At 45.8% G+C, this 25497-nt stretch overlaps 1 protein-coding gene across 1 annotated transcript; it reads right to left on the bottom strand.

Annotated features, from left to right (window-relative positions):
- Positions 1-3879: 3879 nt before the first annotated feature.
- On the bottom strand, positions 3880-24843 carry nup98 (nucleoporin 98 and 96 precursor). The gene is made up of 35 exons (XM_032575997.1): positions 24682-24843; positions 22952-23061; positions 22416-22511; positions 21559-21744; positions 21354-21493; positions 21077-21184; positions 20581-20761; positions 20350-20501; positions 20139-20276; positions 19455-19587; positions 19292-19384; positions 19036-19170; positions 18828-18961; positions 18567-18754; positions 18366-18485; positions 15991-16177; positions 15507-15618; positions 15312-15425; positions 15084-15222; positions 13568-13745; positions 13330-13491; positions 11265-11480; positions 10198-10330; positions 9896-10131; positions 9634-9818; positions 9078-9343; positions 8746-9006; positions 8461-8618; positions 8249-8389; positions 8031-8179; positions 5867-6088; positions 5370-5611; positions 5147-5301; positions 4530-4647; positions 3880-4436 (listed from the first exon to the last, which is right to left on the bottom strand). The coding sequence occupies exons 2-35, from the start codon at positions 23028-23030 to the stop codon at positions 4237-4239; spliced, it is 5457 nt and encodes a 1818-aa protein (XP_032431888.1). The 5' UTR covers positions 23031-23061; positions 24682-24843; the 3' UTR covers positions 3880-4236.
- Positions 24844-25497: the final 654 nt, after the last annotated feature.

The following is a 25497-nucleotide window of genomic DNA, read 5'->3' as shown; positions in this document are numbered from 1 at the left end:
TTCTACAAATTAGAATTTTTGCGTTTGTGGTTTTCCGTACCTGCTGTGGTATAAGTGGTTGTGTATTCCAACCCTGACTGGTTTCGATGGAGTAGGTGGGCGTGGCGGCGTGGCGAAGTGACCTGTAACACCATTGCCATATGTTTGGCTCTAGATTCCACATGTTTCGACTGAGCTGCACCAAACTTACTGGGATGGATCCTTATCCAGCCCCAGACAGGAATCCATAAGAATCCTTGGTGGGCGTGGCCTAATTTATCTACAGCGCCCCCTAGAAGCTTTTAAAACATCAGCTCCAAGCCATGCTTCAACCCAGACTTATGAAACTTGGTACACATGTGTATCTGGTCAGGACCTACAAAAACGTCTCTTGGAGCCATGGTCCAAACTCAACAGGAAGACGGTCATTTTGGATCAAAGCCGCCATTTCCTCTTTTTTATAGACGTCTCATCTGATCGAACTCGTCCTACAGCTTTTGAGATACGGACTTCAGAATCACTCAGCATAACCTTGAGGCACTGAAGGTCAAACAGTTATCACAGGATTTTTCATGTGGGCGTGGCTTAGTGTCAAAGTCTGACTATTTGCCATAAAACATCAAGGTGCAATAACTTCCACATACAAAGTCAGAGCTGCATCAGACTTTCTATGTCTCATTATAGACCAGCCCTCATCACATTCACATGGTTAACTGATGACATAACCTCCGCCCCACCCACTTCCAACAGGAAGTCACCTGTTTTTTCTGCTGGATTTCTTACTTTTACACTTTGATTCACATATAAGTGACATAAATGACACGATGATGAAGTCTCTCAGAAAATACTGAAATTATTGGTTGATCCCTACTTCTTCACTGTGTGTATGATCAAATGGGATCATCTAACTCTTCATAACAACACATCATGTCTATCAAACCCTACAGGAAGTTCTTGCTAATCTTTCACTACTAAACAGGAAGTGACAATAACTCATCTCCTGGATGTCAGATATCAGCCATCACATTTTTACACAACATGTGCTCCTTTACCTAAAAACAACACTTCTGATAAACAACTATCGACTCACAGTCGACAATAAATGTTTTGATTCATATTCAATTGCCCTGATTAAATGATTTTTTCCTGTGCCAGCACCACCTGTAATAAAAATGTGCAGTGGTTAAGGATTTATTCCATTAAGCTTGGCTAAACAATACTGCCTGATTTAATTTAAAAACAAAAACAGAGAACTGTTTTTCATTCACAGATCTAATCAATGCAAGGCTTTCAGTTCTTCTAATTTATTTTTCTCAAATAATGAAACGTCTTTACACTGCAGACTTAAATCAGGGATTTGTTCCTGATCACTGTTTTCTATTTGTCTTCCTTTTTGTAATACCACACACTCCAAGCGTTCCAATTCAACCTCAGAACACCATTCAGCCCATCGTCTTCCAGCATTACATCACCAGTAACATTGTCCACAGATTCCAACTCAAACTCACTCCTACTTAAATCTACAACAGACTTTACTGAATGTTTTGTTCCATCAACAAAACCAAACAAACCAGTTCTGTAAAACTCACCAAAGGTTGCACAACTTGAAGGCTTGAGTTCACTATCAAAGCGATAAGGTAGAAATAACTGCATTATGCTTTGGTAAAACTTTTCTGGCTCTTTTGTTTCAGAGAAACGCACATATCGAACAGCTGCTGGTTTTGTCCAAATTCTTTTTGCAATAAACCCAAAGTCATTATTCAACTTTATTGCATTTCTACATTTCTCATTTTTTGTCAAAACGCTATAATCTGAAGCCAACTTAACCAGGCACCTATTATTAAACATATTATCATTCGGCCTATTCTTATAGCGGTCAACTATACCAGTCATCCACATGTCTTTTGGGGTAAGATCCTGTGATGTAGCTTTTGTCTCAAAACAGAAATGGGAAAACTCATTTTCACAATATTATCACCAGTTGGAATAAAAATAACGCTCCGAGAAAACTCCTTTAAATGCATGTTGGTGAGTCTATACACTGCTTCCTGAGCACAAACATCTCGGTTATGCAAATAGACTCTATCAAATCTCTTTAAAGCTTCTTTAGCACAAACATTTCCTTCTTTGGCTGCTTCTCTTTTTGTCCATTTCCTAGAAGAAAACCAATTTCACGTTAAATTTTTGACATGTAAGATACAATATAAACACAACATGCATATGCATCAACACAATACTGGATATCAATATTTGCATTCCAAGCTTTTAACAGCGGTCTACTATATGGATTAATCCAGATTTCTTTAATTTGCCTTTTCAACACCATTCCTACTAAATCGTTTAAATTCTGATTCAAATACATCTTGATTCATGCACAAGCCTTCAAACATTTCTTCCACGGTGCTATATGGACAGTTCTCACCCTAACCCTCCTTGTTTTTATTTTATAAAGACACTAATATTTATTACAATACAGAGACATAAGAGTCGTCTTCTCTTATGAACAACACCACCAAACCAAAACAATAACAGATCCAATAAAATTCATAAATTACAAACTTTAAAACGATTGTTTCCTTAAAATAAGTATCACTGCTGTAGCATTTTTTTGTTTATTTGAAATCTCTGAAATGTATTGAATCATATGAATACCTAACTGAAATATTAATGGAATTGCCCACCGATGTATATCAATCCTAACATATGAATCCCCTTGTTGCTATTTTAGTTATTGTTTCATTATTATTAATTTATTTTTTTTCTTATCAACATTACTTTGTATTTCCATTTCAAAATCTGCCTCTACTATGCCGTCTACAGAGTTGCACTGTTGTAATTGCCTTACTTGTTTGTGCTTACTTCGTTTAAATAAAGTTAAATAAAAGTAAATAAATAAATGAAGAAATGATGGAGACCAAAGGAAGTCCACTTCTACGTCTTATTGTGACTCCGTGTCAGTCTGAGAACATCCTGCTTGACGCTTCACCATGAGCCTCAGAACCAGCTGGTTCTGATCCGTTTTAGTCGGAAGATAGGATTTAATCTGAAAGTGTTGCAGAGATCGTTATGTCCCAAGAAAAATGGTTTATTCATACATTCTGCTTTGTTTAGGCTGCCGGGTCTGAGAAGAAATGTGATTAGAAACCAACAGAACCTCTGCAGGTACCAGAGGGTTCTGCTGCAGGGATGAGGCACCATCTGTAAATGACCTCTGACCTCATCACGGTTTCTTCTTCTTCCCTTTAAAGATGATTTCCACATGTCGACATTTCATCATGTCTGACTTTGTACTCATCTGTGTGTAAAATTCTGACCCTGAATGAGAAAAACTCCACAGTAAAACCAAACTTCTGTCCCAGATGTTTGAAAAATGTTTTTAAATCATCGCAGCTGCAGAAAAATGTTGAATATTTCATGTGATTTTGTCATTTAGATGATTCTGGATTCTAGTCCAATAAAATTATTGACATTACAATTTAACGTTCAACCAATAAATGTTAAATAGATTAAATATCCATCCATATGTTTCTGTTTGCAGTTTGTTTTATCACCAAAATTATTTTTCATTAAAAATTTACAACCAAATGTTTGAATCGATTCTTTAAAGGAAATAAACTCATTAGGCATTTTATTTATTTCTATCTCAACTTTATTAAAAATATGATCAACGAAGCAGCAGAAAACACACACACACACACACACACACCAATACACACAGCAGAGTCCATCCGTGTAACCATGGCAACCACAGACACGGTCGTTAAATGGCAACAAATGTTCAATAAAGAAGCTCGGTTCGTTAACACAGAGTTCTGGTGTTTTCTGGTCGGTTCTGACAGAGGCATATCGGATCAGAACCTCCAGAGAATCGGATCAGAACCATGAGGGGAAACGTTTAGAGCTTCTACAGGAAAACCTAAAAAAATAGAACCTCTGATCGGGTCAGGCGGCGCCGTTTCATAATTGATCCGTTTCATTCACACATCCGAATCCGACAGAACCAATAATCAGGACTTTAAATTCCAGCTGGTTCTGATCCATTTGAGTCTCTTCTGATGTGTCAATGTTGTGATTTTATTTTGAAATCCTGCAGGAAGAAGCTTCCTGTGAGAGAAGGAAATCTAATCAACTCATCTCCAGGTTTTTCCGCCTTAGTTTGGAGTTTTCTGAACTTCCCGATGAGCTCAGAAGATCAGAACCGGAGTTCTGATGGGGTCGGGTCCAGCCTGTCGGGACTCGGAGCGTTTCCTGTCCGGGTCACTGGCTGACGACGAGCTGTCGCAAGTAAGACTGGGTCAGGCCGCGCAGCTCCTCCAGAGCGTAATCCTCTGGCATGGGCAGGCGGCTGATGTGCGGCGCCAGCTGTTCCAGCGGGACGCTGAGCGGGTCGGCGGCGCCGTCGCCCTGCTGCAGGCTCAGCACGGCCCGCAGGATGTTCGCCACGCGCTTCGCCATCTCTGCAGGGGGAAGAGGCGGAGCTAAGACCAGAGGGAACGACCCGGAAACATCACAGCAACGTGAGCTGTGATTGGCCGGCTCCCGGCCCTCACCTGATTGGGCGAGGTGGTCCCTGGCGGTCCGGCAGGGCAGCAGCTCGATGCGGCCGCAGAGCGACGTCACGTCAGAGTAGAGCCGCTCCAGCTGGTAGCCGGCGCCGGAGCTGTCCGTCTGGGACAGCAGAACCGCGTTAGACACAAACAATCCCCGATGGTTACCCCGGCAACGGCGTCACAGGTTATTATAGTTTAGAGTTGAGCAGAATTACTAAAAACCAGCAACAGAGCTCAAACAATTATTGAAACAATGTCAACCGATTTAGTAAAAGATTAACGGCACTAAATTAGTTGACTAATTGAAGCCACACAGAGCAGTCAGGAATCAGAAACTGAACAAACCATTTTTGAATTAAGCATAAAACCTTAAATGTGACCGAGGAGATCAACTAATCGATGAATCAATGACTAAATGAGTCGTTAGCGGCAGCTGTTGTCACCGCTCACAGTTTAACATCCTGGATGTTTTCACTATTTACATCATTTCTGCTGTTTGCAGCTTTTAGTTTGTTGTCTTTAAATGAACTTTATAAAGTTTACAAACTGATCCATCTCGCTGCCATCTCAAAGTGAAGTCGTTTCTGTTTACAGAACCGGTCCAGAACCAAACCGACCTGCTGGATGTCCTGCAGGGACTTGATGACCCTGATGTAGTCCAGGTAGACTCTGCCGGCCGTTTCCCAGTCCTGGATGCTGGCGCTGTGTTCTGGTACCGCCAGGCCCTCCAGGAACTCCAGCAGGTAGTCGTGGTTGTCGTTGACGATGCAGTCTGCGGGAGAAACGGGTCGAGTCACGTGACGCGTGGTGAGCCGGTCGGGTCCGGCGTGCGGGACGTACCTGAGGCCAGGTGTTGGATCAGCAGCCGGTGGCACTGGTTCCAGTGTCCGGCCCGGTACAGGTGCAGGGCCTGGCGGTGCCGGTCCCCGTCCCGCCGGGCCCGGACCGCCTTGGCCTCGTGGATCCAGCTCTCCGGAACCAGCAGCCCGTCGGTCAGGAAGCGCTCCCTGCGGGCCGACTCCTCTGTCTCCAGCAGGGGGCAGTGCAGCGCCAGCAGCTCCCTGACGGCGCGCTCCCGCTGCCTGCAGAGAAGAAGAAACTTGATTTATGCAGCAGCCACAGGAAACTCATAATGCATTAGAAAAGCTGCGTGTTGTTCACATCTGGACACTGACGAGGACGGAGCCTTGGGGAACTCCACAGGAGATTTTATTCAACTTAGATTTATCGTTCCCTTTGGACACTAAAGTTTCCAGCTGAGCATTATGGCAGAAATACTAGCCCAGTTTTCTGATCGGGATGATAAGAGCGGGTCCGGACCCGGTTCTGGATCTGACCTGTGGTCGGGGACGTGCAGCAGGATGAAGACGGCCAGGTGCCAGAGGCCGGCGCTCTCCAGCTGGGCGGCGTAGGCGGCGTGGACGAGGCCCTGGCGCGGCGCGGCCAGGTGGGTGTAGCGCAGCGCCTGCAGCACGCCCCACAGGTGCCAGCTGAGCCGGTAGTCCAGGCGCCGCCAGGTGACGGTGAGCGGGTTGAGCAGCGGCTGCAGGCCGTACAGTCTGCAGGGGGAAACGGGTCAACAGAACCGGACCATTAAAGGAACAGTACTATGGGGCTTCCAGGCACAGAGCGCCATTTTATAGCATAATCATAAACTATGACACCTTCAGTTCTTATAAAAATGCCAAATATGACTTTATTTAAATTTCCTTATTTATTATTTCAATAAATAATTTAAATATTGGCTATTTAAAATTGTGTTGCTGTCTCTTTAAGAACGCCTGCTCTTTCTGAAGCTCCGCCTCCAGGAAGTCATCCCAACATGGCTCCTCTATTAATCCTTTAACGTTTTTCTGAAGTCTGAAGGAGCTGAGTGGGGGAGGAGCTTTGTATTTGAAGGCGGGGCTAAGTCCACCCGGGCGTTTTGGACAGCTGAATGGTTGATTAAAGGATTTCTCAGACATGATACCGGCCCTACCTCCTGTAACATGAGGACCCACATTTGGCGCCTCAGCACTTTCCCCAACAAGATCAATTGAAAACACATACGATACATTTACCAATATAGGCATATTGCATATCCACGTATCGGGAAAAAGCTCATCTAAATGATAGAAACAATATTTTCTACCTCAACATCACTCAGCTTCAACACTAAGCAGCTTAAAAAAGAATGTAATTAGATGCTAATGAGGCTAACGAGGCTTCCCCTGTAAAACACGCAGCAATGACAATGCAACATGGTCCAATGCACACAAACTATCAGAGTAAAACCGAAGCTCTGCTGTTTCCAACAATACTAGATTCACCAGGCTACAAGCAAAACTCACTGAACAAGCAGCAAAAGAAGATGGGAGAAAAAAGCTCATTTCACGAAGCTAAAAACATAAATTCAGTTCTACCTTTGCCGTTTCGTGGTCATAATCCATGTTAGAGTAAATATTTCCACTCAGGTACTGTAATCTGTTGTTCTTGTGTCACACTGATGTGATTTCTCACCATTTTCAAATTTTCTGTCTCCATGGATACCGCCTCTATACTCAAACGACTTTCTTTGTTAGCTGGAGCTTTCCGGTCGTTTACGCAAATGCGTTTCAGCTCGTTTATGATTGGTGAATGATGTTGCTATGGGATTTTGTAATCAACCTGATTCTATTGGCTGTTAGATGTGTCAATCACCCAAATCAACCAATGGGCTGCAGAAAATCTCCCCTGTATGTTTGGTTTTCTGACTCAATGCTTCTATAACCAGAGCGCCCAGGACTGTGCTTTTTAGTACTAATTCACTATTATATTGTTTACAAAAAATCACTGTTATTAATTGCAAATAATATTTATAGCAAGATATAGGTTAGGGAAAAAATAAATTTAAAAAAAGAGAGAAATTTGTAATTGGTGCCAAAATGTCCAAAAATGGCACATTTGGAATGTTTGCCTGGAATTTTATCAACCAATACCTTTCTAAAATGTCTATGGTTCAGGTTTTTGGAATGAAATTTGGTCCAGTAATTGGTCAGAACCTGTATTGTGAATTGCTAGAGGTTCTATGTTTCCACTGGATGCTTTTAAAGAAAATCCACATTACGTAATGTATTCTATTAGAATTTATTATTTTTATTTAGTATTTTTTCACTGTGTGACATATGTATTTGTTCTTTCTCAGTAATACAAGTGTTGATTTTTAGACTTCCAGAGTATTCTCAGGAATATTACCGTTATCTTGATACCTGAACCAGTCAAATACACCTTGTAGTTCCTGAGATGTATGGAATTCATTTTGGGGATGTCTTTTTGGAGAACTCTTAAAAATGTTTCCAAAAAAGAGGCTGTGGTACGAACTGCAGGTCAAACAGATTAGATGATCTGAGGAACACAGATCGTTTTTTAAATGATCGACTTTAAACTGTTTAAATGGAAAAGGTGGAACCTGATTCATCTGGTTCTACTGACTGTCTGGTTCAGTGAAGTGAGTTGGAACCGGTTCTGGTGCCTCAGGTTTACCTGTCGCTGTAGAGCTTCAGCAGGTGGAAGCAGAGGTCAAGCAGCGGTCGTTCAGGCTCCTCCTCCTCCTCCTCCTCTTCTAGGGGTGGCGCCCCATCCAGGTACGGTGGCAGTGGTGTGCAGGCGTATCTGCCAGCCTCTGTGGAGCCCTGCAGGGGGCAGCAGAACAATCAGGGCAGTTCTGACCCGGCAGAGAGGCTGGTCTGACTGGGACTCACCTGGAAAGCGGCTTCGTAGGCGACAAGGGCGTCGGCCACGGAGGCGGTGGGCGGCAGCAGGTACCACAGGTGGACGGCCAGGCAGCGCTTCCAGTCCAGCTCCGAGCAGACGTTCACCGCTGACCCGGACGACTGCCACACCTGCAGAGATGGAACCGCTCAGAACCAGAACCGAGCGGTGGGTAGGACGGCTCCGAGCCGACGAAACCCACCGGCTTCCCGGCCAGCAGGGCGAAGATCCGCAGCCGCTCTTCGGTCAGGTGGAGGTCAGTCTGTGTCCGACTCCAGTCGGCCAGCTGCAGGTCCAACAGCTGGCGGCAGAACCGCGACCCGGAGGCCTGTGACAGCAGCAGGGCCAGGCGGTGGTCGCCTAAACACACACATCACCATGGTTACACACACACATTTGCCAAACACTGTTTATAGCTCCAGTTTAAATTCACTATCAGGTTTTGCCGGTCTCCATCAGAACCCGAGGTTCTGTCCGCTCCTCTCACCTTCCCTCTGGGCGAGTTGGCACGCCTCGCTGACGCGGCGGCCCGTCAGGTAGCTGAACAGCGCCTCTGCGTGGCGGCCCTTCCCCGCCAGCGCCACCTCCTCCTCCACCCTGCGGGCGGCGCCGCGGGCCAGCCAGTCGGAAAAGGCGCGGCGGCGCTGCAGCTGCTGCTGGTAGTCATCGAGCGGGCCGGCGTCTGGGTCCAGCTGGCCCCATAGGGCCTCGCACAGCGTCCACACCTCGGCCCAGTGGCCCAGAACGGCTGCGGGACGGACAGGACAGGTCAGGGACGGAGCGCGGAGACAAACCGTCCCTCACCGAACCAGAACTCACGGTCAGCGTCGCTGCGCTCCGCGCTCAGCTCCCTGATCCACTCGGCGTAGTCGTGCAGCGCCGCCACGCCGGGCCGCGGCTCCACCAGCGGACAGGATGCTCCCTCAGGGACGCTGACGGTGCTGTGCTTCAGGCTGATCTCCAGGGGGCGCTGCAGCACCGCATGCCGCTCCTCCTCCTCTTCTTCCTCACTCATCTTCGTCCCCTGTGGAGCTTCCAGTCCCACCAGCTGCTCCACCACCACCTTGTAGGGGCTCTCAGCGAGTCTGGAGACACACAGCTCAGGTTAACCTTTGACCTTAGAGAGAACCCTTTGAAATGTCCCCACTAAACTGAATGTTTACTCAATCAGGCCCCTAAACGGCTGCTAATGGTTTAAAGAACGAAGTCTCTCCTGGCCTGTTGGGGGAACCGCAGGTTCTAACCTCAGGTTCTACGACGTTCCAGGTCATAAAGTGGATTTTAGAACTCTGGGCTTCCTGTAAGCCGCCTAGCGGACTGGGCCCGTTCAGGAGTTTTTCCTTACGGTTCGGCCCGTTCAGGAGTTTTTCCTTACGGTTTGGTCCGGGCCGGTTTGTGCAGGAAGCTGAAGTCCGTCTTGGTGCGCTGCTCCTGGAACTCTGTCTGGTCAGCGGACTGCGCGCTGAGTCGGCTGCCGCAATGGGCCAGGGTCCAGCCGGGACCCCAGCCCACTCTGAAGGAGCGGGTGGCAAACAGGCCGGTGTCCATCAGCAGCGCCCCCTGCAGGACAGCAAAAGAACAGGCTGTTACTGCTTCCTGCTGAAGAGTCGTGGCTCAGTCGGTGATCCAGAACTGACCTTCCCCTGAGTGACGGACTCCTTCAGAGGGACGGGGCCGCCCAGCCGCCGCACCCCTACCGTCCTGATGGCGGGCTCCGGGGCCCGGGCCGGCAGGAGGAACGGGGCGGGGACCGGACTCTTCCACCGTGAAGGCCGAAGCGGGTCGGCTGCCGCCGGGGAACCGCGGGACAGAGGAGAGTCCACGCGCTGAGGGAAGATGCCGGAGGTGAAGCGGGCCTGAAGAAGACCCCCGACTGCAGAGAGAGGAAGGTCAGAAACCAGCAGGAAGGTCTTTATCGGCGCGAGGAAGAGTTTCCTACCAGACGGCCGGCCTTGAGAGCCCGGCAGGACGAGCCGAGGGGACGAGACGTCGGTGGACGCCTTGGTCGCTCTGTGAAGCTGGAACATGTCGCCGTCCTCCTCGTCCTCAGTGAACAGAGACGCCTTCATGATCTGGAAACAGGAAGTAATCTGATTACTCAGACGGATAACTGTCAGTCGCCTCAGCTCCTCTTAATCTGAACCAAAACAAAACATTTAAAAAGGAAACAAGATTGTTTTTCTTCAACCAACTCCACGTCCGGAAACATGTCAGAAAATAGAAACAGATATAAAACCGTGTAGCCAACTTCCTGTTTTCAAGGAGATCAGCTCCTGTAAACAACAGCACAGTTAGCTCCTTTTACAGGAATGTGGAGCCATTTTACCTATTTAGCCCTTACAGGTTTTTGCAGAAATTTAAGTCAGCAGATCCCAGGATTTTTCACACTAATAACTGGGTTTTATTATCAGCCTGGCGGGCCTCCAGGCTTTACTAAACCCCCACCAGGCTACGCTTAGTTTACAGTGGAAACAGATTAAGCCAGATTTATAGTTGAAGTACCATCCCGTCCCTTCCGGCGGCCTCTGGCTGTTCTTTCCAAATTATGATGAGAAACTGTGGAGTTTATTACAAATATTCAGGATAAACAGACAGAATCAATGAATTCAAGTGATGCCAACTCCCACCTGTTGGTGGCAGCATTTCTCCTACTCCACTGCTGCTTCCGCCTGACTTCATGTCCAGAAATAATCCACGAATGATTTGGTGAATAACAAAAATGAAGCTATTTAAGGTTCTGAAAGGATGAATAGAGTTTGTGTATAGTCTGTCTGCCTGTTATTTTTCTCATCTTTTTATTTCTATATGTACATTTTGAAAATAAGGAAAAAATATTGCAAAATTCCATGAAAATATTTCTCATGTAGCCTCAGTAAATCAGTGATAATCATGAGGTTATTGTGCGTTTTCCCCGTGACAGAAACTGCAGTGCTAGCTTCGTTACTGAGACGGTTTTTATTTTCCGGGTTCCCGTGGTTCTCCTCCGGAGCGGCTCGGCGGTTCTACCTGCAGCGTGTGCGGGTTGATGCCCAGAGTGGACGGGATGTGGCTGCACACCGCCGGCTCATGGTTCGTCAGCGCCGGTGTCTCCATGTCGACCAGCGGCAGCTCGCCGTCCTCCTCCTCTCCTCCCAGCATGCTCTCTGTCGGGATGCCCTGCGTGATGTCGGCCATGTCGCTGTCCAGCTCCGCCACGCCGCTCGCCAAATCCACGGCGGTGGACTGGAGACAGAGAGAGCATGAGGACAGACGGAGAAAATTTGGACAGACCAGGTGAGGTCAGAGGTCAAGCGTCCATGAGAGGAACCGGATCAAACCTGCAACATTTCCTCACATCGACCCAATTAGAGGATCGGATTCACTTCAGACTTAAAATAAAAAACCGAAGAGAGAAACTAAAAGGATCTTTAACCCTCCTGTTATGTTGTGGGTCAAATTGACCCGTTTTAAAGTTGACAATTTAAAAAAAAAATAGTTGGAAGTATTTTTTTTGCATGAAACTTTTTCTATTTGTCTCAGTAGGTGCACTCTACAAATAAATTGAAAATGTATTCATGCAACTCCCCCTGCATCTACTTTTTACATAGATACTGTTCGGGTCAATTTGACCAGCAGTCTAGTTAAAGTGCAACAAATGATAAAAAAAAATATCCAATTTTATGTTTCTTTGCAGTTATGAACCATATTTCACCCCCCACACTAAAACACAAACACAACACACACACCCCGACACACACAAGCCCACTTTTTCACTATTCTCTTTACTTCACTAGGAAACTGTGAGAAAGCAGAAAGTGTTCATACAACTTTTGACGGAAATCTTTTCTGTTCCTGTGGACAAACTCCACCCACACTGAGTGACACTCAGCAGAAGTGGAGGAAAACATAAATACTCTCTGCATGACTCATTTATCTTGATTTTAATCAGCGGGTCAATTTGACCCTGAACAGTATGTGCGTCTCAAGTTCAATTATAAAGATCACCCATTGAAAAAAAAAAAGTGTAATATAAAAAATTTACCAAAGATCAATTTCAAGGAAATTATAGTTTATTTGTGTCTAGGTTTTTATCAGTGGACATAAAAAATGTAAATTCCATTTTTTTTATGTCCAAATGAGTAAATGAGCAGGTTGTCGTCATTGATCCTTAATTTCTGAGAAATAAAAAAAACATCATTGCACAAATATTGATTGAAATGGTTAGTATTGGAGTTAATAATCAGATACAAAAATGTTTTGGAGGAATTTTTTGGTTTCTGACACTATTGCGTGATTAAACACTCCCCGGGTCAAATTGACCCACGAACATTATTGCTGTACCTCAGAAACGAACATAACAGAATCTTTAATACTTTATTAAACAGAAAATAGAAATTACATTCATGTTAAAAAGTCGCATTAATTTCACTTTAAAAGCTTCATCTGAGAACCAACAGGAAAATAACTCACACATCCGGCCTCTAACCAGAATCAGAACCAGGAACATCAGAAAAAGTAAAAAGCTTCTGGTTCTGACGAAAACCAGAACCGGATCGTTCAGCTGAGACCCGGAGCAACAGAACCACCAACATTGAAACACCAAAATGATGAAACATCCATCAGTCAGACAGAAAATCCTGATTTACAATCAATCAATTGAGTAATAAATCAACAAATTTATGGTTAATAAAAACATTTATTCTAACATGATTGGACTGCAGTGAACATTAAACTCGTCCCAGCAGGCAGGTCAGGATTTTGTTTCTGTTTACCCAGCAGGTAAATCACCTGACTGGAATAAACCTGAAAACATCCAGGTTTTTATTAATATGTCAGATAAAAAAATGCAAAAATATCTAAATTATTACATCTTAATTATTCTGAAGCCACCTGGTGGAGAAAAGCTCGGATCAAAACAAACAATACTAGTAATAATAATAATAATAATAATAATAGTAATAATAATCAATGACAAAAAATGTGAATTTGATTCTTCCGGTTTAAATTATTTTATCACCAGATTAAATGAGAAAATCTGATCAATGTGTGAGTGAGGAAGAGGAGGAGTGTGGAGGGGCGCAGGCTGCTCTACCTGGGCCTGCGGCGCCACCTGCTGCTGGGATGGAGGAAGCAGCTGTTGCAGCCTGGAAGCAGGAAGTGACATCATCGTCTTCAGCTTCTTGGGGTCGATTTTGGGCGGGACCTCGTCGTCTTCGTCTGAGTCCTGGAGGCCGTATTTGGAGAAATGGCTGACCTGGAGGAGAAAGGTGGCGGAGTCAGATTCCCTGATGACCTGCGGGTTCTACCGGACTGGACGGGACCAGACCCACCTCGAACACCCAGGAGCCGGTCTCGGGTCGGTACTCCAGGAAGCGCGCTCCCTGCTTCCTGGAGGCCTTCTCCAGCCGGCCCTCGTAGTTCATGTCGGCGAGTCGCTCTGGGCTGCGGATCTGAGCGCAGGTCGTCTTATCGTTGGGCCAGACGCCGTCCAGGGTCACCTCAGCCCGCCTGCAGACAGGAAGCAGGGTCAGGACGGGAAACACCACCACACAGACCGGACAGGACCGTCTGATGAACCGACGCTACATCAAGTCCATTTATTGTTCGACTCCAGCTTCGCTGTAATTTCTGCTTTAAACGATCTGATTGGACGCTGGGAGAGACTAGTGTGTTCAAGTTGTGCTAAAAGCAGTTAGCCGGTCAGAAAGCTATGCTAGCCTAAAATAGCCTCAATGCTAAACATGTAGCAGCTAATGCTAATGTTAGCGTTTATAATCACATTTCTACAGAAGCTCCATGAATGATCAGAGAAATTGTGAAGATAAACAGATAGAAAAACATTCTGATAAACTGGCCCACCAGGTCATGACTGCATGGTTGTCGTTAACAATAGTGACCCCACTGTTCCCAAAAGCAATTTTTAGTGAGATTCCAGACAAAATAAAAAACTGTATAGAGCAAAATCGGAATCGGCAGGTCAGGGTTTTTAAACATTGGTAATCGGCAATCAGGCAGAAAACTATAATCGGTGCAGCACTAGTAAATTCACAGCACTGACCCATGTCACATGATGGCCCAGGTAAGAAACTATCCCACTTACAATTATTGTATATATAATCTGTATGACATATAGAGGTGCACATACATATATATACATACATATATATATATAGATGTATGGTAAAGTAATTTTGGCCCTAGTGGTAGTACATCAGTATTTCGCCAGTAGGGGTCAGTATTACTCCACCAGTGACAAAGAGATCAATTGAGAAATTGAGTTCTCAGAGAAATAACACCTCATCAGACAGAAAGGTCGCATTGGGCACCGGTGCAGGAACTGCGCGACAGCGTCTGAGGTGGCGAGTGGGCGGTTGTGCTGGAATCCTCACGTTCGCCAATAGGCCGGAGCGGCACTGAGCTCCGAGGGCCGTTCGGGGCTGCTTACAGCCTTAATTCTATTTGTTACCTTTTACTGGCCTTAATTTGAGCTAATTTAATTTACTACCTTTTACTACCGTGTGGAAACCCTGTAAAAATAAACAATTTGATTTTTTATTTTTTTTAGTTCTGATGGTTGTTTAGTCAATAATTTAGCTGTAAAAAGGGTTTTGATTTGAAAATGTTGCTCATTTTCTCAGTAATGTGATTAATTAAAGATAGAAATTAACAAATATTTAATGCAGTCCCACCTCCACTATTAACAAATTATGAGGAATCAACAGAAACCTGCAATCTGTTGGAGTTCAAAGGTTAGTGGATGAGCGGGATATCTTTATCCTACATTTGTTTCTGGATTTACTTGGAGAAGCTTCAGAAATAAAGAGTCAGATTTAGGCTCCGCCTCACCGGTTAAGCCCCTCCCCCTCCGGCGGCTTGTTCTTGTCGTCCGGGTAAACGATGACCTCTTTGCGCCTGAAGTGTACAATCTCGTCCAGGTTCAGGCCCGTCAGGTTGACCTCTCCGGGGAAGAAGACGGAGCCGTAACCTGCAAGGACCAATCAGCATCCAGCTGAGAGTCAGCAGACCAATGGGATTCATTCAGGAACATTTGAGGCGGGAGGATTTGGGCGCTACCTTTCCTGCCGACGGTGAAGTTCTCCACGACGCATTCTCCGTTCTCGTCCAGCATCTCGGCCAGGTCGTCCAGAGGGGGGATGGTGTAGTAACCCACCCGGTTCAGAACGATGCCTGGAAGAACAGCACATGCTTAGCCCCGCCCACCCAGCAGAGGGGCTGATGGGAAACGCAATCACAGGGACGGACTCTGACCTGCAGGGTGAGGAGACGGTTTGGACTCCTGCTGCTCCTCCTCTTCCTCCTCCTCCCTGTCCTCCTGCAGAGAGTCGTCACCGAGGGACGCAGAGACGTCGTCGCTGCTCAGCTGGAGGAACGATAAAGGCAGATCTATTCACTCTAACTCTGTGCTTCCTGCTCTGAGTGACGTCATTCTGCCGCAGTTATCACATAAATCTGGAGTTCGGGACATTTATGTTAAAAAAAAGGGCACTTTTAAGTCACTCGGCTGTTCTTCTGTATCAGCCGATAGTAAAGCTCAGGTATCAGAAGTGAAACAGCGGATTGGTTCATCTCTAATCTAAACAACCTGAGATGCTGAAAATAAACAAGGTGATCCTCTCAGAGCATCTCATGTTAATCAGGAGAAGATCTTTGTGTCCGGCTACATCAGATCTGATCCAACATGTGGACCTCGGCCTGGTAACAGTGAACCAGCAGAACGGCGTGACCTGCTGACCTCCAGGTCGTTCCTGGGCTGCTTGTGCATGTTCAGGTCGCTGATGGTGTCCTGCAGGCTGGGCTGGGCGCGGCCCTGCGGGATGGGCTTGGCGATGGGGTTCACGTAGAACTGGGTGACCTCGGGGTCGTCGTCGGCCCGGCCGCTCACACCTGGAACCTCCCGGAGCTCGTCGTCCTCCGCTTGGCTGCAGGAAGAGCAGAACGTTAACAGAACCTTTTCATTTTCAGCCGTGATGCAGCTGCAACCCGCTGAGATTCAACTGCGGTTCTGATCACTCAGGCTCAAGTTAAGGAGAAGTAAAGAAAAAACACACAGAAAGTCTCCCTACACTTCATGATTTAGCGTTTTTCTCCCTCTATCAAAAACTGGATGCTTTGGTCTTTTATTGAAGAATAATTTGATTTCCAGAGACTTCACAATTCATTTTATTTATTTATTCTGGATATTTAAAATGTTTTCCAGCTCCAGTGCTAAATGTTCATTATAATTTAAAGTTTATTGATCTTTGAAAATGCGTTCTTTAGACTTAGACTTGTACTTTATTGATCCCTTGGGAAGACTCCCTCAGGAAATTTCATCATTATGTTACTGGAAAATGGTCTCAAAACAATGTTATTGTTGATCCCAGTAACTGCTGGAATGCAGCAGGAATGAGGAGTAAATATGGAGAAGCTTCAGCCCGAGAGGTTTAGAAATCGTTCCCAAAGCTCAGAGACGGATCTGTTAACCTCTCAGGTTTGGAGTTGAACTCCTGGAGGATCTGAGAGTTTGAACATCCGTTCTTTACCGAGGGAGAAAAACGCCTCCTCCAGTCTGGCTTCCGTCTTCCTGCTCCTGATTTCAGTGTTTTATTTAAAGCACCAATCACAGCGCAGAGTGAGACTGATGTCAGTGCATAGATCTATTGTGAACAATCTATGGTACGGTTAAATCTCAAATAATTTAATGAAGGTTACGCAGATGAACCAATCAAACTCCTCCATTTTGAACTGAAATGCAGCAGAAAGAATCTATAAAACCCACTGAAGCTGCAACATCACAAAAGGAAAACTTCCTACGTTCAGGTCTGAAATAAATCCTGATAAAATGGCTGGAAGGCGGTGAAATGGTGAAATGTTGAGTTTAAGATGTTCAGCAGAGCTAAAACATTTATAATTTAGATTTCATCAATTATTTCATGTTGAGACTGAAGCTCTTCAGCAGTAAGTTACCTGTCCTAACCCTTTTATATCAATAAGTTCACTTAATGATCATTTACAGCAGGGGTGTCAAACTCAAATGCACAGTGGGCCAAAATTTTAAATTGAACAAAGCCGCGGGCCAAGGTTGAACAATAAATATTGAACAAGCAAGGCTTATATAACTTAAAGGTGCAGGCGTGCATAATTGAGTTGCTAAAAATAATAATAAAACATAAAAATGGCATATTAAATAAAATTTAAATAAAAAATGTAATGCCTCCTTTCTGAGGTAAATGTCAAAATTAGCTTTTTACACAGACTAATAAATTTGAAAATAAAACAACTATGAATAAATCATTAAATAAACTATGAATAAACCATTCAGGCCTTGGAGTAACAAGAAAAGGTGCGTAGAAAACTTATTTATTGCTCATTTTGCGACACACTGATCTTCTCTGATGCGGCCAAGTCAGATACCTGGCATCTTTTCTTGGATGCCAGTTCATCAATGTCGGGGCTCAGGGTTTGAGATAACCTTCATTATCGAACAAAGATGTTCGTCAGTCAGACGTCTCCTGTGAGACGTTTTCGTCATCTTCACTGAGGAGAAAAGTTGCTCACATACATATGTAAACAGATATTCTGTCTCCCACCTGTCCAGAAAAGTTCTATTTTCTGTCTTTCTTTTCGCCATGTTTTGGTAGGGTAACACAGTGACAGCTGTAGTTTGAGGTCGCAGTGTGGTTTGGGGGAGAGGCCCGGGGATGCGGGGTGCGCCGGGGCTTTCAATCGAAGGAGTGCGCAAGAAGACTGATCACCACCTTCCTAATACATCCACGTTCGCTACCATAAGTGCTACTGACACAGAGGAGGAGGCGTGTCTGCCTCTGTCCTGATTGACGCGCCAAAAAACAGCAGAGTATTATGGGATTTGTAGTATAAGCGGTGAATGCGGCGTCACAGCGTTGCCACCGTATAATACCGGCGGGCCGGCTCTAATATTAATTTGAAATTGACTCGCGGGACAAATATAATTACACTGCGGGCCAAATTTGGCCCGCGGGCCAGAGTTTGACACCTATGATTTACAGGTTACCATTTCATCTACAGTGAAAACAGTCAAACTGCTTCAGTCAGTCTGGGTCGGGTAGGTCCTGCTATTGGAACGGAGCCTGTGGGTCGGGCCGGTACCTGTGTCCGTTCTGAGGGTATTCTGAAGGCGAGGCCAGGTCGTCGCTGTCTTTGTTCAGGCTGCTGCTGCTGTACTGGCTGCTGCTCAGGTTCTTCAGAACCAGCTTCTTGATGCTCTTCCTGCGCAGAAACAACAGAACCGCGTGAGACGGACGGGTCCGACCGGCCGCTCTCCCGGTTACCATGACGACCAGACGGCACCTGGGCACGAAGGCTCCGTTGGTGAGCGACGGCTCGTCGTCGTCCAGACCGTCAAAGAGCTGCGACTTGGAGGCGCCGGACGACGTGAGCGCTTTGGGCCGGACCTTGGTGGCGGGTCGCGGCGTCAGCTTGTAGTGGGTGGGCGTGGTCAGCGCCTTCTGGGCCGTTGGATTGGTCGGCTTCAGACGCTGGAACCAGAAATAGGATCAAATATAAGCAGGAAGTGGTTGTCCTGGCGACCATGATGCTGCTGCCACTCACCTCCTCCTTCTTCTTGGGGTCGCTCAGCGGGTTCCTGAAGAGCGGCGAGTCGCCGTACGGCGAGTAGGCAAGCACGTTGAGCTGCTGCTGCAGTATGGCCTGCTGGGCGGCGTTGGCGTTCGGGTCCGTCAGCGCTGAAACAGGAAACAGATCTATAGAGCGTGTGGACGGCTGGGAAAACGGGTCGTATCCGAAACCGGCGGCTCACCAACGGGCTGCTGTGTGACCCCGAAACCCAGGCTGCCACTGCCACTGCTGAAGCCGCCGGTGCCGAAGCTTCCCAGGGTTCCTTGCACCGTGCCCAGCTTGTTCTGGGTGTTTCCAAACAGAGTCCCGGTTCCGACTGCGGGACAAACAGCACAGATCAGCTGCACTGATCCAATCAGAACATCGCAATATTCAATCAGCAAATATTTAATCCGTAGAGATTAACAGTCCACAGCAGTTCTGCTCCTGGTCGGTACCCGTCGGAAAGCTGGTTCCTAGTCCGGTTCCCAGTCCACCAGTGGGCAGTTTGTTACCAAGGAGTCCTCCTCCAGCTGGGTTCGCTCCAAAACCTGGAGGCAGAGACAGGAAGTTAGGAGGAGGAAGGAACCGGAGCGGGTTGGCAGAACCCTGGAAGCTCACCGAAAGTGGTGTTGGTTCCGGTCCCCATAGTCAGAGCGGGTTTGATCCCAAAGATTCCCTGGTTTGTGCCAAACGACGAAGCGCTAGTGGTGGTGGGTCCAAATCCAGTGGGTTTGTTCCCGAACGGACTGGGCTGGAAGAGGATAGAAACAGAACCATCAGCAGGAAAGAGACGGATCTGAGCGCATAGATCTATGTGAACAAAAAACAACATGGTGTCCGCGGTTCGTCTGCACTACGGTTTATGACCATTGCGTTGTAGTTTCGTTGGTTTTTTTTTTTATTCGCTTGTATTGACTATATTTATTGAGTAAATTTGTGTGGTTAAATAATTTTGTTTGTTTTTATCAGGATTAATTTAGCATTTTCCAGGAACAGATGAAAAAAATTACGTGTCTAATTCTGACACAAAATTCAGAAAAGCATACCAATATGCTGACTCTTCATTGCCTTCTTCAGGTTAGATTTATTTTGCTTTGAAATGTGACCAGCATTACATAGATAGTTTTAAAATCCACTGACTAATAAATACATTAGGATTTAACTGAGGTGTAAAAAATACATTAATAATATTTTATTGTTTGTCTTTTTAGACAATATTTGGTGTTTAGTTTGGTCAGCAACATCAGAATCAGATCATTCATCCGCTTGGATGAAAAGCAGTTTCTGGGTCGTGTCCCGTACCTGTGTGCCAACGGTTCCAAAGCCAGCGTTCTGAGGGGCAAACAGCCCAGAACTGGTCCCAAAGCCAGTGGCCGTGCTGGTCTGGGTGTTTCCGAACAATCCGCCCGTCTGAGGGGCCGCCGTGTTGCCGAACAAATTCTGGGGAGACGGCCACAGGTCAAAGGTCAAGCAGAGTAAGGCAGTGAAGGCGTGCTGGATGCTGAGCTCTCACCATGGTGCTGGTGTTGGGCTGGCCCATGGTGTTGGTGTTGCCGAAGGTGAAGCTCTGGGTGGTGGTGGGGGCGCCGAACGGCTTGAAGAGGCTGTTGGCCTGCTGCTGGTTCTGCTGGCTGAACAGGCTGCTGGTTCCGAAGGATCCAGTGGCTGTGAGGGAACAGAGGCAGGCGGCGTCTCTGGACTGAACCATTTCCTAAACAGAACCAGAAACCAGCCGAGGACTCACCGGGTCCAAAAGTTGATTTATTGGGCCCGAAGGTGAAGTTGGAGTTGGAGGCAGTGGCACCGAAGAGTCCGGTGGAGGCGCTGGAGGTGGGGGTGGCCCCGCCGAACAGGCCACCGGCGCCGGGCGCCATGGGGTTGGTGGGGCCCTTCCTGCCCGCCTGGTAGTCCTCCAGCCTCAGCTCCTGCACACGATGGAGACCAGGAGAAAACTCGGGAAATCATTACGACAGCATGGAGCGGCGATCCGACAGAATTCATCAGAACAAGATCAGTTCTCCAGAACGGCAATGAGCCAGAATCAGCAGCTCCAACTCAGAAACCGTCCTGGTCTGAATTCAACAAACCAACAAATCAGTTCCTCGGATTATCACCAGTCCACTTCCTGCTCCGGTTTCTCCCGAGAATCACATCGATGCAGAACCAAAGCTCTGACTTAAAAATTTAACTGATTTCATGTAACAACCTCTTTTCCAGAGCAACAATTGTTACACACACACCTCCAGAGACTTGTTCTCGTATTCCTTCATGGCGGTGATGCACTGGTGTTTGGTGTTGATGCTCGTGGTCACGCCGGCTTTCACCATCGTGTCACTTCCTGTTGGAGGCTGCACAGATTTCAGATGGAGGTTAAAACAGTTACCATGGCGCCAAGCGGCCATTTTACCTTCTGTCCTGATCTAAAACATGAAAGTATTAAGAAACTGGAGCAAAGACGCCATGATGCCCTTCCTGCTGGCTCCGCCCTGCTATTGACTCTGCCTCCTGAACACTCACGTTGAACTTCACTGTGGTTCCTGGCTGCTGATTGGCTGCAAAGCCGGAGCCTCCGAACAGCGAGCTGGAGGTGCCGAACGGGTTGGTGGTGGTGTTGGTGGAACCGAACAGGCCGCCGCTGCTGGTACTGGTCCCAAAGCCTGAGGGAAGAGTCTCCATCAGAACCCGTCAAAATCCGCCCGCCGCCACGCCGCAGGACACTCACTGCTAAAGGAAGTGGGCTTGTTGGCACCGAACGCATTGCTCTGCTGGGAGAAGAGACCGCCGCTGGTTCCGGTCCCGGTGTTTCCAAACAGGCTGGTGGACGTCCCGGTGGCGCCGCCGAACCCGAACCCCGTGCTGGTGGAGGAAGTTGCCGGCTGGCTGAAGGTGCTGGATCCAAACAGACCGCCTGAGGGTGTGGGACCAAAAACACAGCCGGGTCAAACCAACCCGACCCAGAACTCTGGACCTGACTAGTCTGGACCTCTGTCAGAGCCGAGACACAAACTCCAAGCTGATCTGAGGATTCACAACCAGATCAGGAATTCCTCAAGTTTTTATTTGCATTATAATCCATTTCTGATATCGTACAAAAAGGATTCAGTGGCTAAATAAAACAATCTGCAGAATGTGGAGATTTTGTATCTGATTAATCATTTAATCAATAGAGAGACCTGAATAATCATCAGCAAAAGCCCTAATTTAAGAAGATGAACTCAAATTACATATTTGAATTTAATTTCAGATTTTTGGGAAACCAGTTAACATGAAGCTGATTTTAAAAATGTCAAGAATCGTAATTAAAAATGTATTATAAACTTAATTTATTTCAGCAGTTTCTAAATTACAAAAAAGGTCTACTGTAATTTTGATAACTGCTTTCAGTTTCGGTATTTTTTGTGTTTCTATGAATTAAATGAATGGTGAGCTTCAAAAATCAACTATAAGATTTTTCAGCAGCATCCAGACATCCCAGCTTCTCATTAAAACACCGATATCTCCTGAACGGTCAAACACACTCAGGTTCTACTTCAGGTTCTGGTCGGACTCAGAAGCGAAGAGAAAGACAGAGGAACCAACCAGGTTTGTTCTGCGTGGAGCCAAACAATCCTCCGGTGTTTGTGGTCGCCCCGAACGCCGACGTCCCAAAACCTCCTGCTGCACCAAAACCCGTGTCTGTTTGGAGAGGAAGAGGGCAGAGGAGAACATCCCGATAAAACCTGAATCATCCCGATAAAACCTGAATCATCCCGATAAATCGGAACATCAGCGTTCAGGTCTGGACGTAAAAACACCCTGACGTTTTTGTGTCGCACAGGATACAGCAGAGGGCTCCACGGTTCCTCAGAAAACCCAGCGCTGAAGCATGTTAAGCAGGATTTAGCGCCACCTTCTGCTAAAGGAAGGGTTGTAGCTGTTGTTAATGGACTCAGTAGAAAACAGCTGCTAACTGATTAATAACCAGCAGGAAAGGAAGGGAGGAGCTGATATTATCAATAATAATATGATCTGGAGGAAACCAGCCAATCAAGTTCAGACCCTCCATGTGGGATCCAATCAGGACGATCTACTGTGAGCTGCTGTTGGTTTGATCTAATGAGGAAAAGCCGACTTACTTTGCTGGCCGAAGGCAGAAGAGGAGCCGAAGCCCCCCGTCCCACCGCCAAACGGAGTCCCAAACGAATTGTTGAACATCTTGACCTTCTAGCAGGAACTCATAGATCTTCTGCAGAGACAAACATCAAAACGTGACATTCATACTCAAATCTAACTTTTACTAACAAACACATTTTTACAGAAAACAAAGTGGAAATTAACAAGACTTAAAAATCTTTAGTCTTCATTAAGTTTCTCTTCTGGACTTTATGATCACAATTGATCTGATCTAGTTCTTCTCCATCCAGCAGTTTTAATGGACTAAGCACACCTTCAGACTGCGCTTCATGTTTAATAACCATCGAATTCTTTGCTCAGAGCTCCGTTAACTCTGCTGTTTCCCTAAAGTTCAGAGGTTAACTGTATTTATAAAGCACCTTTCAAAAGGTTACGAATTGTTTTAGAATAAAAACAAACAGAAAAACAGAAGATTAAAAACATCTCCAGGAGCCGGATTATCCCATTAAACTGGTTAGGCTGACCTCATGATCCAATATGGCCGCTCCTCGCATCAACAGAAGAGCGGCCATATAAATAAATATATATATTTATATGAGAACAAAGGATTTCTCAAACATTCATGAAAAAAAGAATCAAAGAAACAATCCAGGAATGTTTGTGATGAGAGAAAAACATAAAATATAACGTTCAAAACAAGTCAATTTTATACAAGACCCACTTCAAGGGGAAATTTTGTTTGTAGAGATAATCTGTTTCATTTATGGTTTGGTTTTGTGTGGTTATTATTTATTAATATTGGTTGTTCCGTTTTATTCTTCATATTTAAAATATCTTCCAGTTCCACTGCTATCTTAGAATTAAAGTTTGTTGGTATTTGACAGAACAAACTTGCATCATTATCAACATATCACTTGAAATGTCCTCAAAAAACAACAATAATTACAGTTTATCATCATCAAAAGATTCCTCCAATGTCCAAAATCATCTCTGATTCAGGCTTTGAAGCTCAGGAATACTTCTTGGCTGGAAAACAACTGTTTGTGATTAATGTTCGGCATGGGCCTCCACTGACCCGGAACAATCAGGAACCCCGACCCGGATTTCTGTGGTTTGCAGAGGCCGGAGCAACACCGTGTTGATGGTTTCAGTCAACATCATTATCAAGATGTTCTGAGCTGAAGTGAAACTAGTCCAGAAAAAGTATTTAAAGTGATAAAAAAAAGAACCTCTGATGTAAGAAATAAAAATATGATAGACTTGCACCCGAAAGACCTGCAGGTCCTTCGGGGATGGAGGATCATTAATGACGCCTGATAACATCCTCCAGCTCCAGCTGCGATTCTCCGGGCTGAATTGCCAGCTCGCTCCTTGAAGCAGAAACTAACCTAGGTTGTTGACACGTTTTGACTAGTCAGATCACTCAACTAGTTGCAGCTGGGTGAGACCGGATCAGCTAATGTAGCTGTAGCTCATAAACACGCTTGGTATATCCGCCACCTCTCACTTCAGCTCAGAAATCACTATTTCAATAATCTCTTATCACCACAGAAAGAGACCTACGGCGCCCTTACATATAACGCTACTGGCTGCTTCTTGGTTTCAAAGGTGCGACACATTTTAAAACTAAATGCGCTACGACACGTTAGCTAACCAGCTCAATGCTAACCGCGTTAGCAACACGGGAGGGGGGAAAATGTAGAAAAGCAACTAATGTTTGGCTAATAGTTACCTGGGCCGAAACCGCCGCGACAGTTCGGTCTGCCGGCCGAACCTCCTCCGGCAGAGACTGTGATATGGAGTGAGGAGAGCTCTCCGTCTGAACGCTGAGTCTCTGAACACCTGGTGGCGGCTAGCTCCGTCTACGAGGAGGGAAAACCGCTCGGCAGACGTTGCTACGCACTTTCATACGCGATGACGTCGACGGAGCGGTTTCATAATTACGAAAACAAGAACGCTAAGAACATAAGTTTCACCGTAATATTATTTTCAGAACAATAGTTGGTTGCGAAACAAATATTTTATTCCTAATTACGTTTATTTTTCATGTTTTAAATAAGATGCGATTCTTCAGTATTTTGATGACGGCGCCTGTATTCTGTTCAGCGACGATTCTAGAACAAATTTATCAGGGGGCCATTTTATCCCCTTAAAATTTATCAGGGGGATAAAATTTATCAGGGGGATAAATTTTAGCCTGCCCAAATTTTATCAGGGCGGGCTAGAGTTTTTTCCTGAGGGCAAAGGACAACAAAATTAAATGAATAGGTCATTAAAATTTGGGCTCTTTTTCACATTATTTGGCAGGTTTTTAGGAAGTGTTGATAGGAACATTTATATAAAATGGTTGTCACTGTGTGACAGAAAAGCCCCAAACTTGTATATTTTAATAAAAATGCCATTTCCTTGCAATGATTTTATTGTATTTTATTTATTTTGAAATGTCTGTCAAACATGACATCATCACTGATTAACAGTCATTGTTGATCAAGTGTCATTATGTAGTAGTATTGTAAAACGGAACTCAAACAGAATTTAAACAAACATT

The sequence above is a fragment of the Xiphophorus hellerii genome, chromosome 11 (assembly GCF_003331165.1).
Source record: "Xiphophorus hellerii strain 12219 chromosome 11, Xiphophorus_hellerii-4.1, whole genome shotgun sequence".
Taxonomy (NCBI): Eukaryota; Metazoa; Chordata; class Actinopteri; order Cyprinodontiformes; family Poeciliidae; genus Xiphophorus; species Xiphophorus hellerii.
Note: the sequence above shows the minus strand (reverse complement) of the source record. Positions and strands in the feature narration are given on the sequence as shown.

Bases quoted from the DNA above. Each gene is read 5' to 3' on its own strand.
- nup98 (XM_032575997.1), bottom strand. From the start codon at position 23,030: ATGTTCAACAATTCGTTTGGGACTCCGTTTGGCGGTGGGACGGGGGGC. The intron at 9,344-9,633 runs GTAAGGAAAAAC...GTGTGTCTCCAG, and splicing joins AAACCGGCCCGGACCAAACC to ACTCGCTGAGAGCCCCTACA. The intron at 5,612-5,866 runs GTCAGATCCAGA...TCTTCTCTGCAG, and splicing joins CTGCACGTCCCCGACCACAG to GCAGCGGGAGCGCGCCGTCA.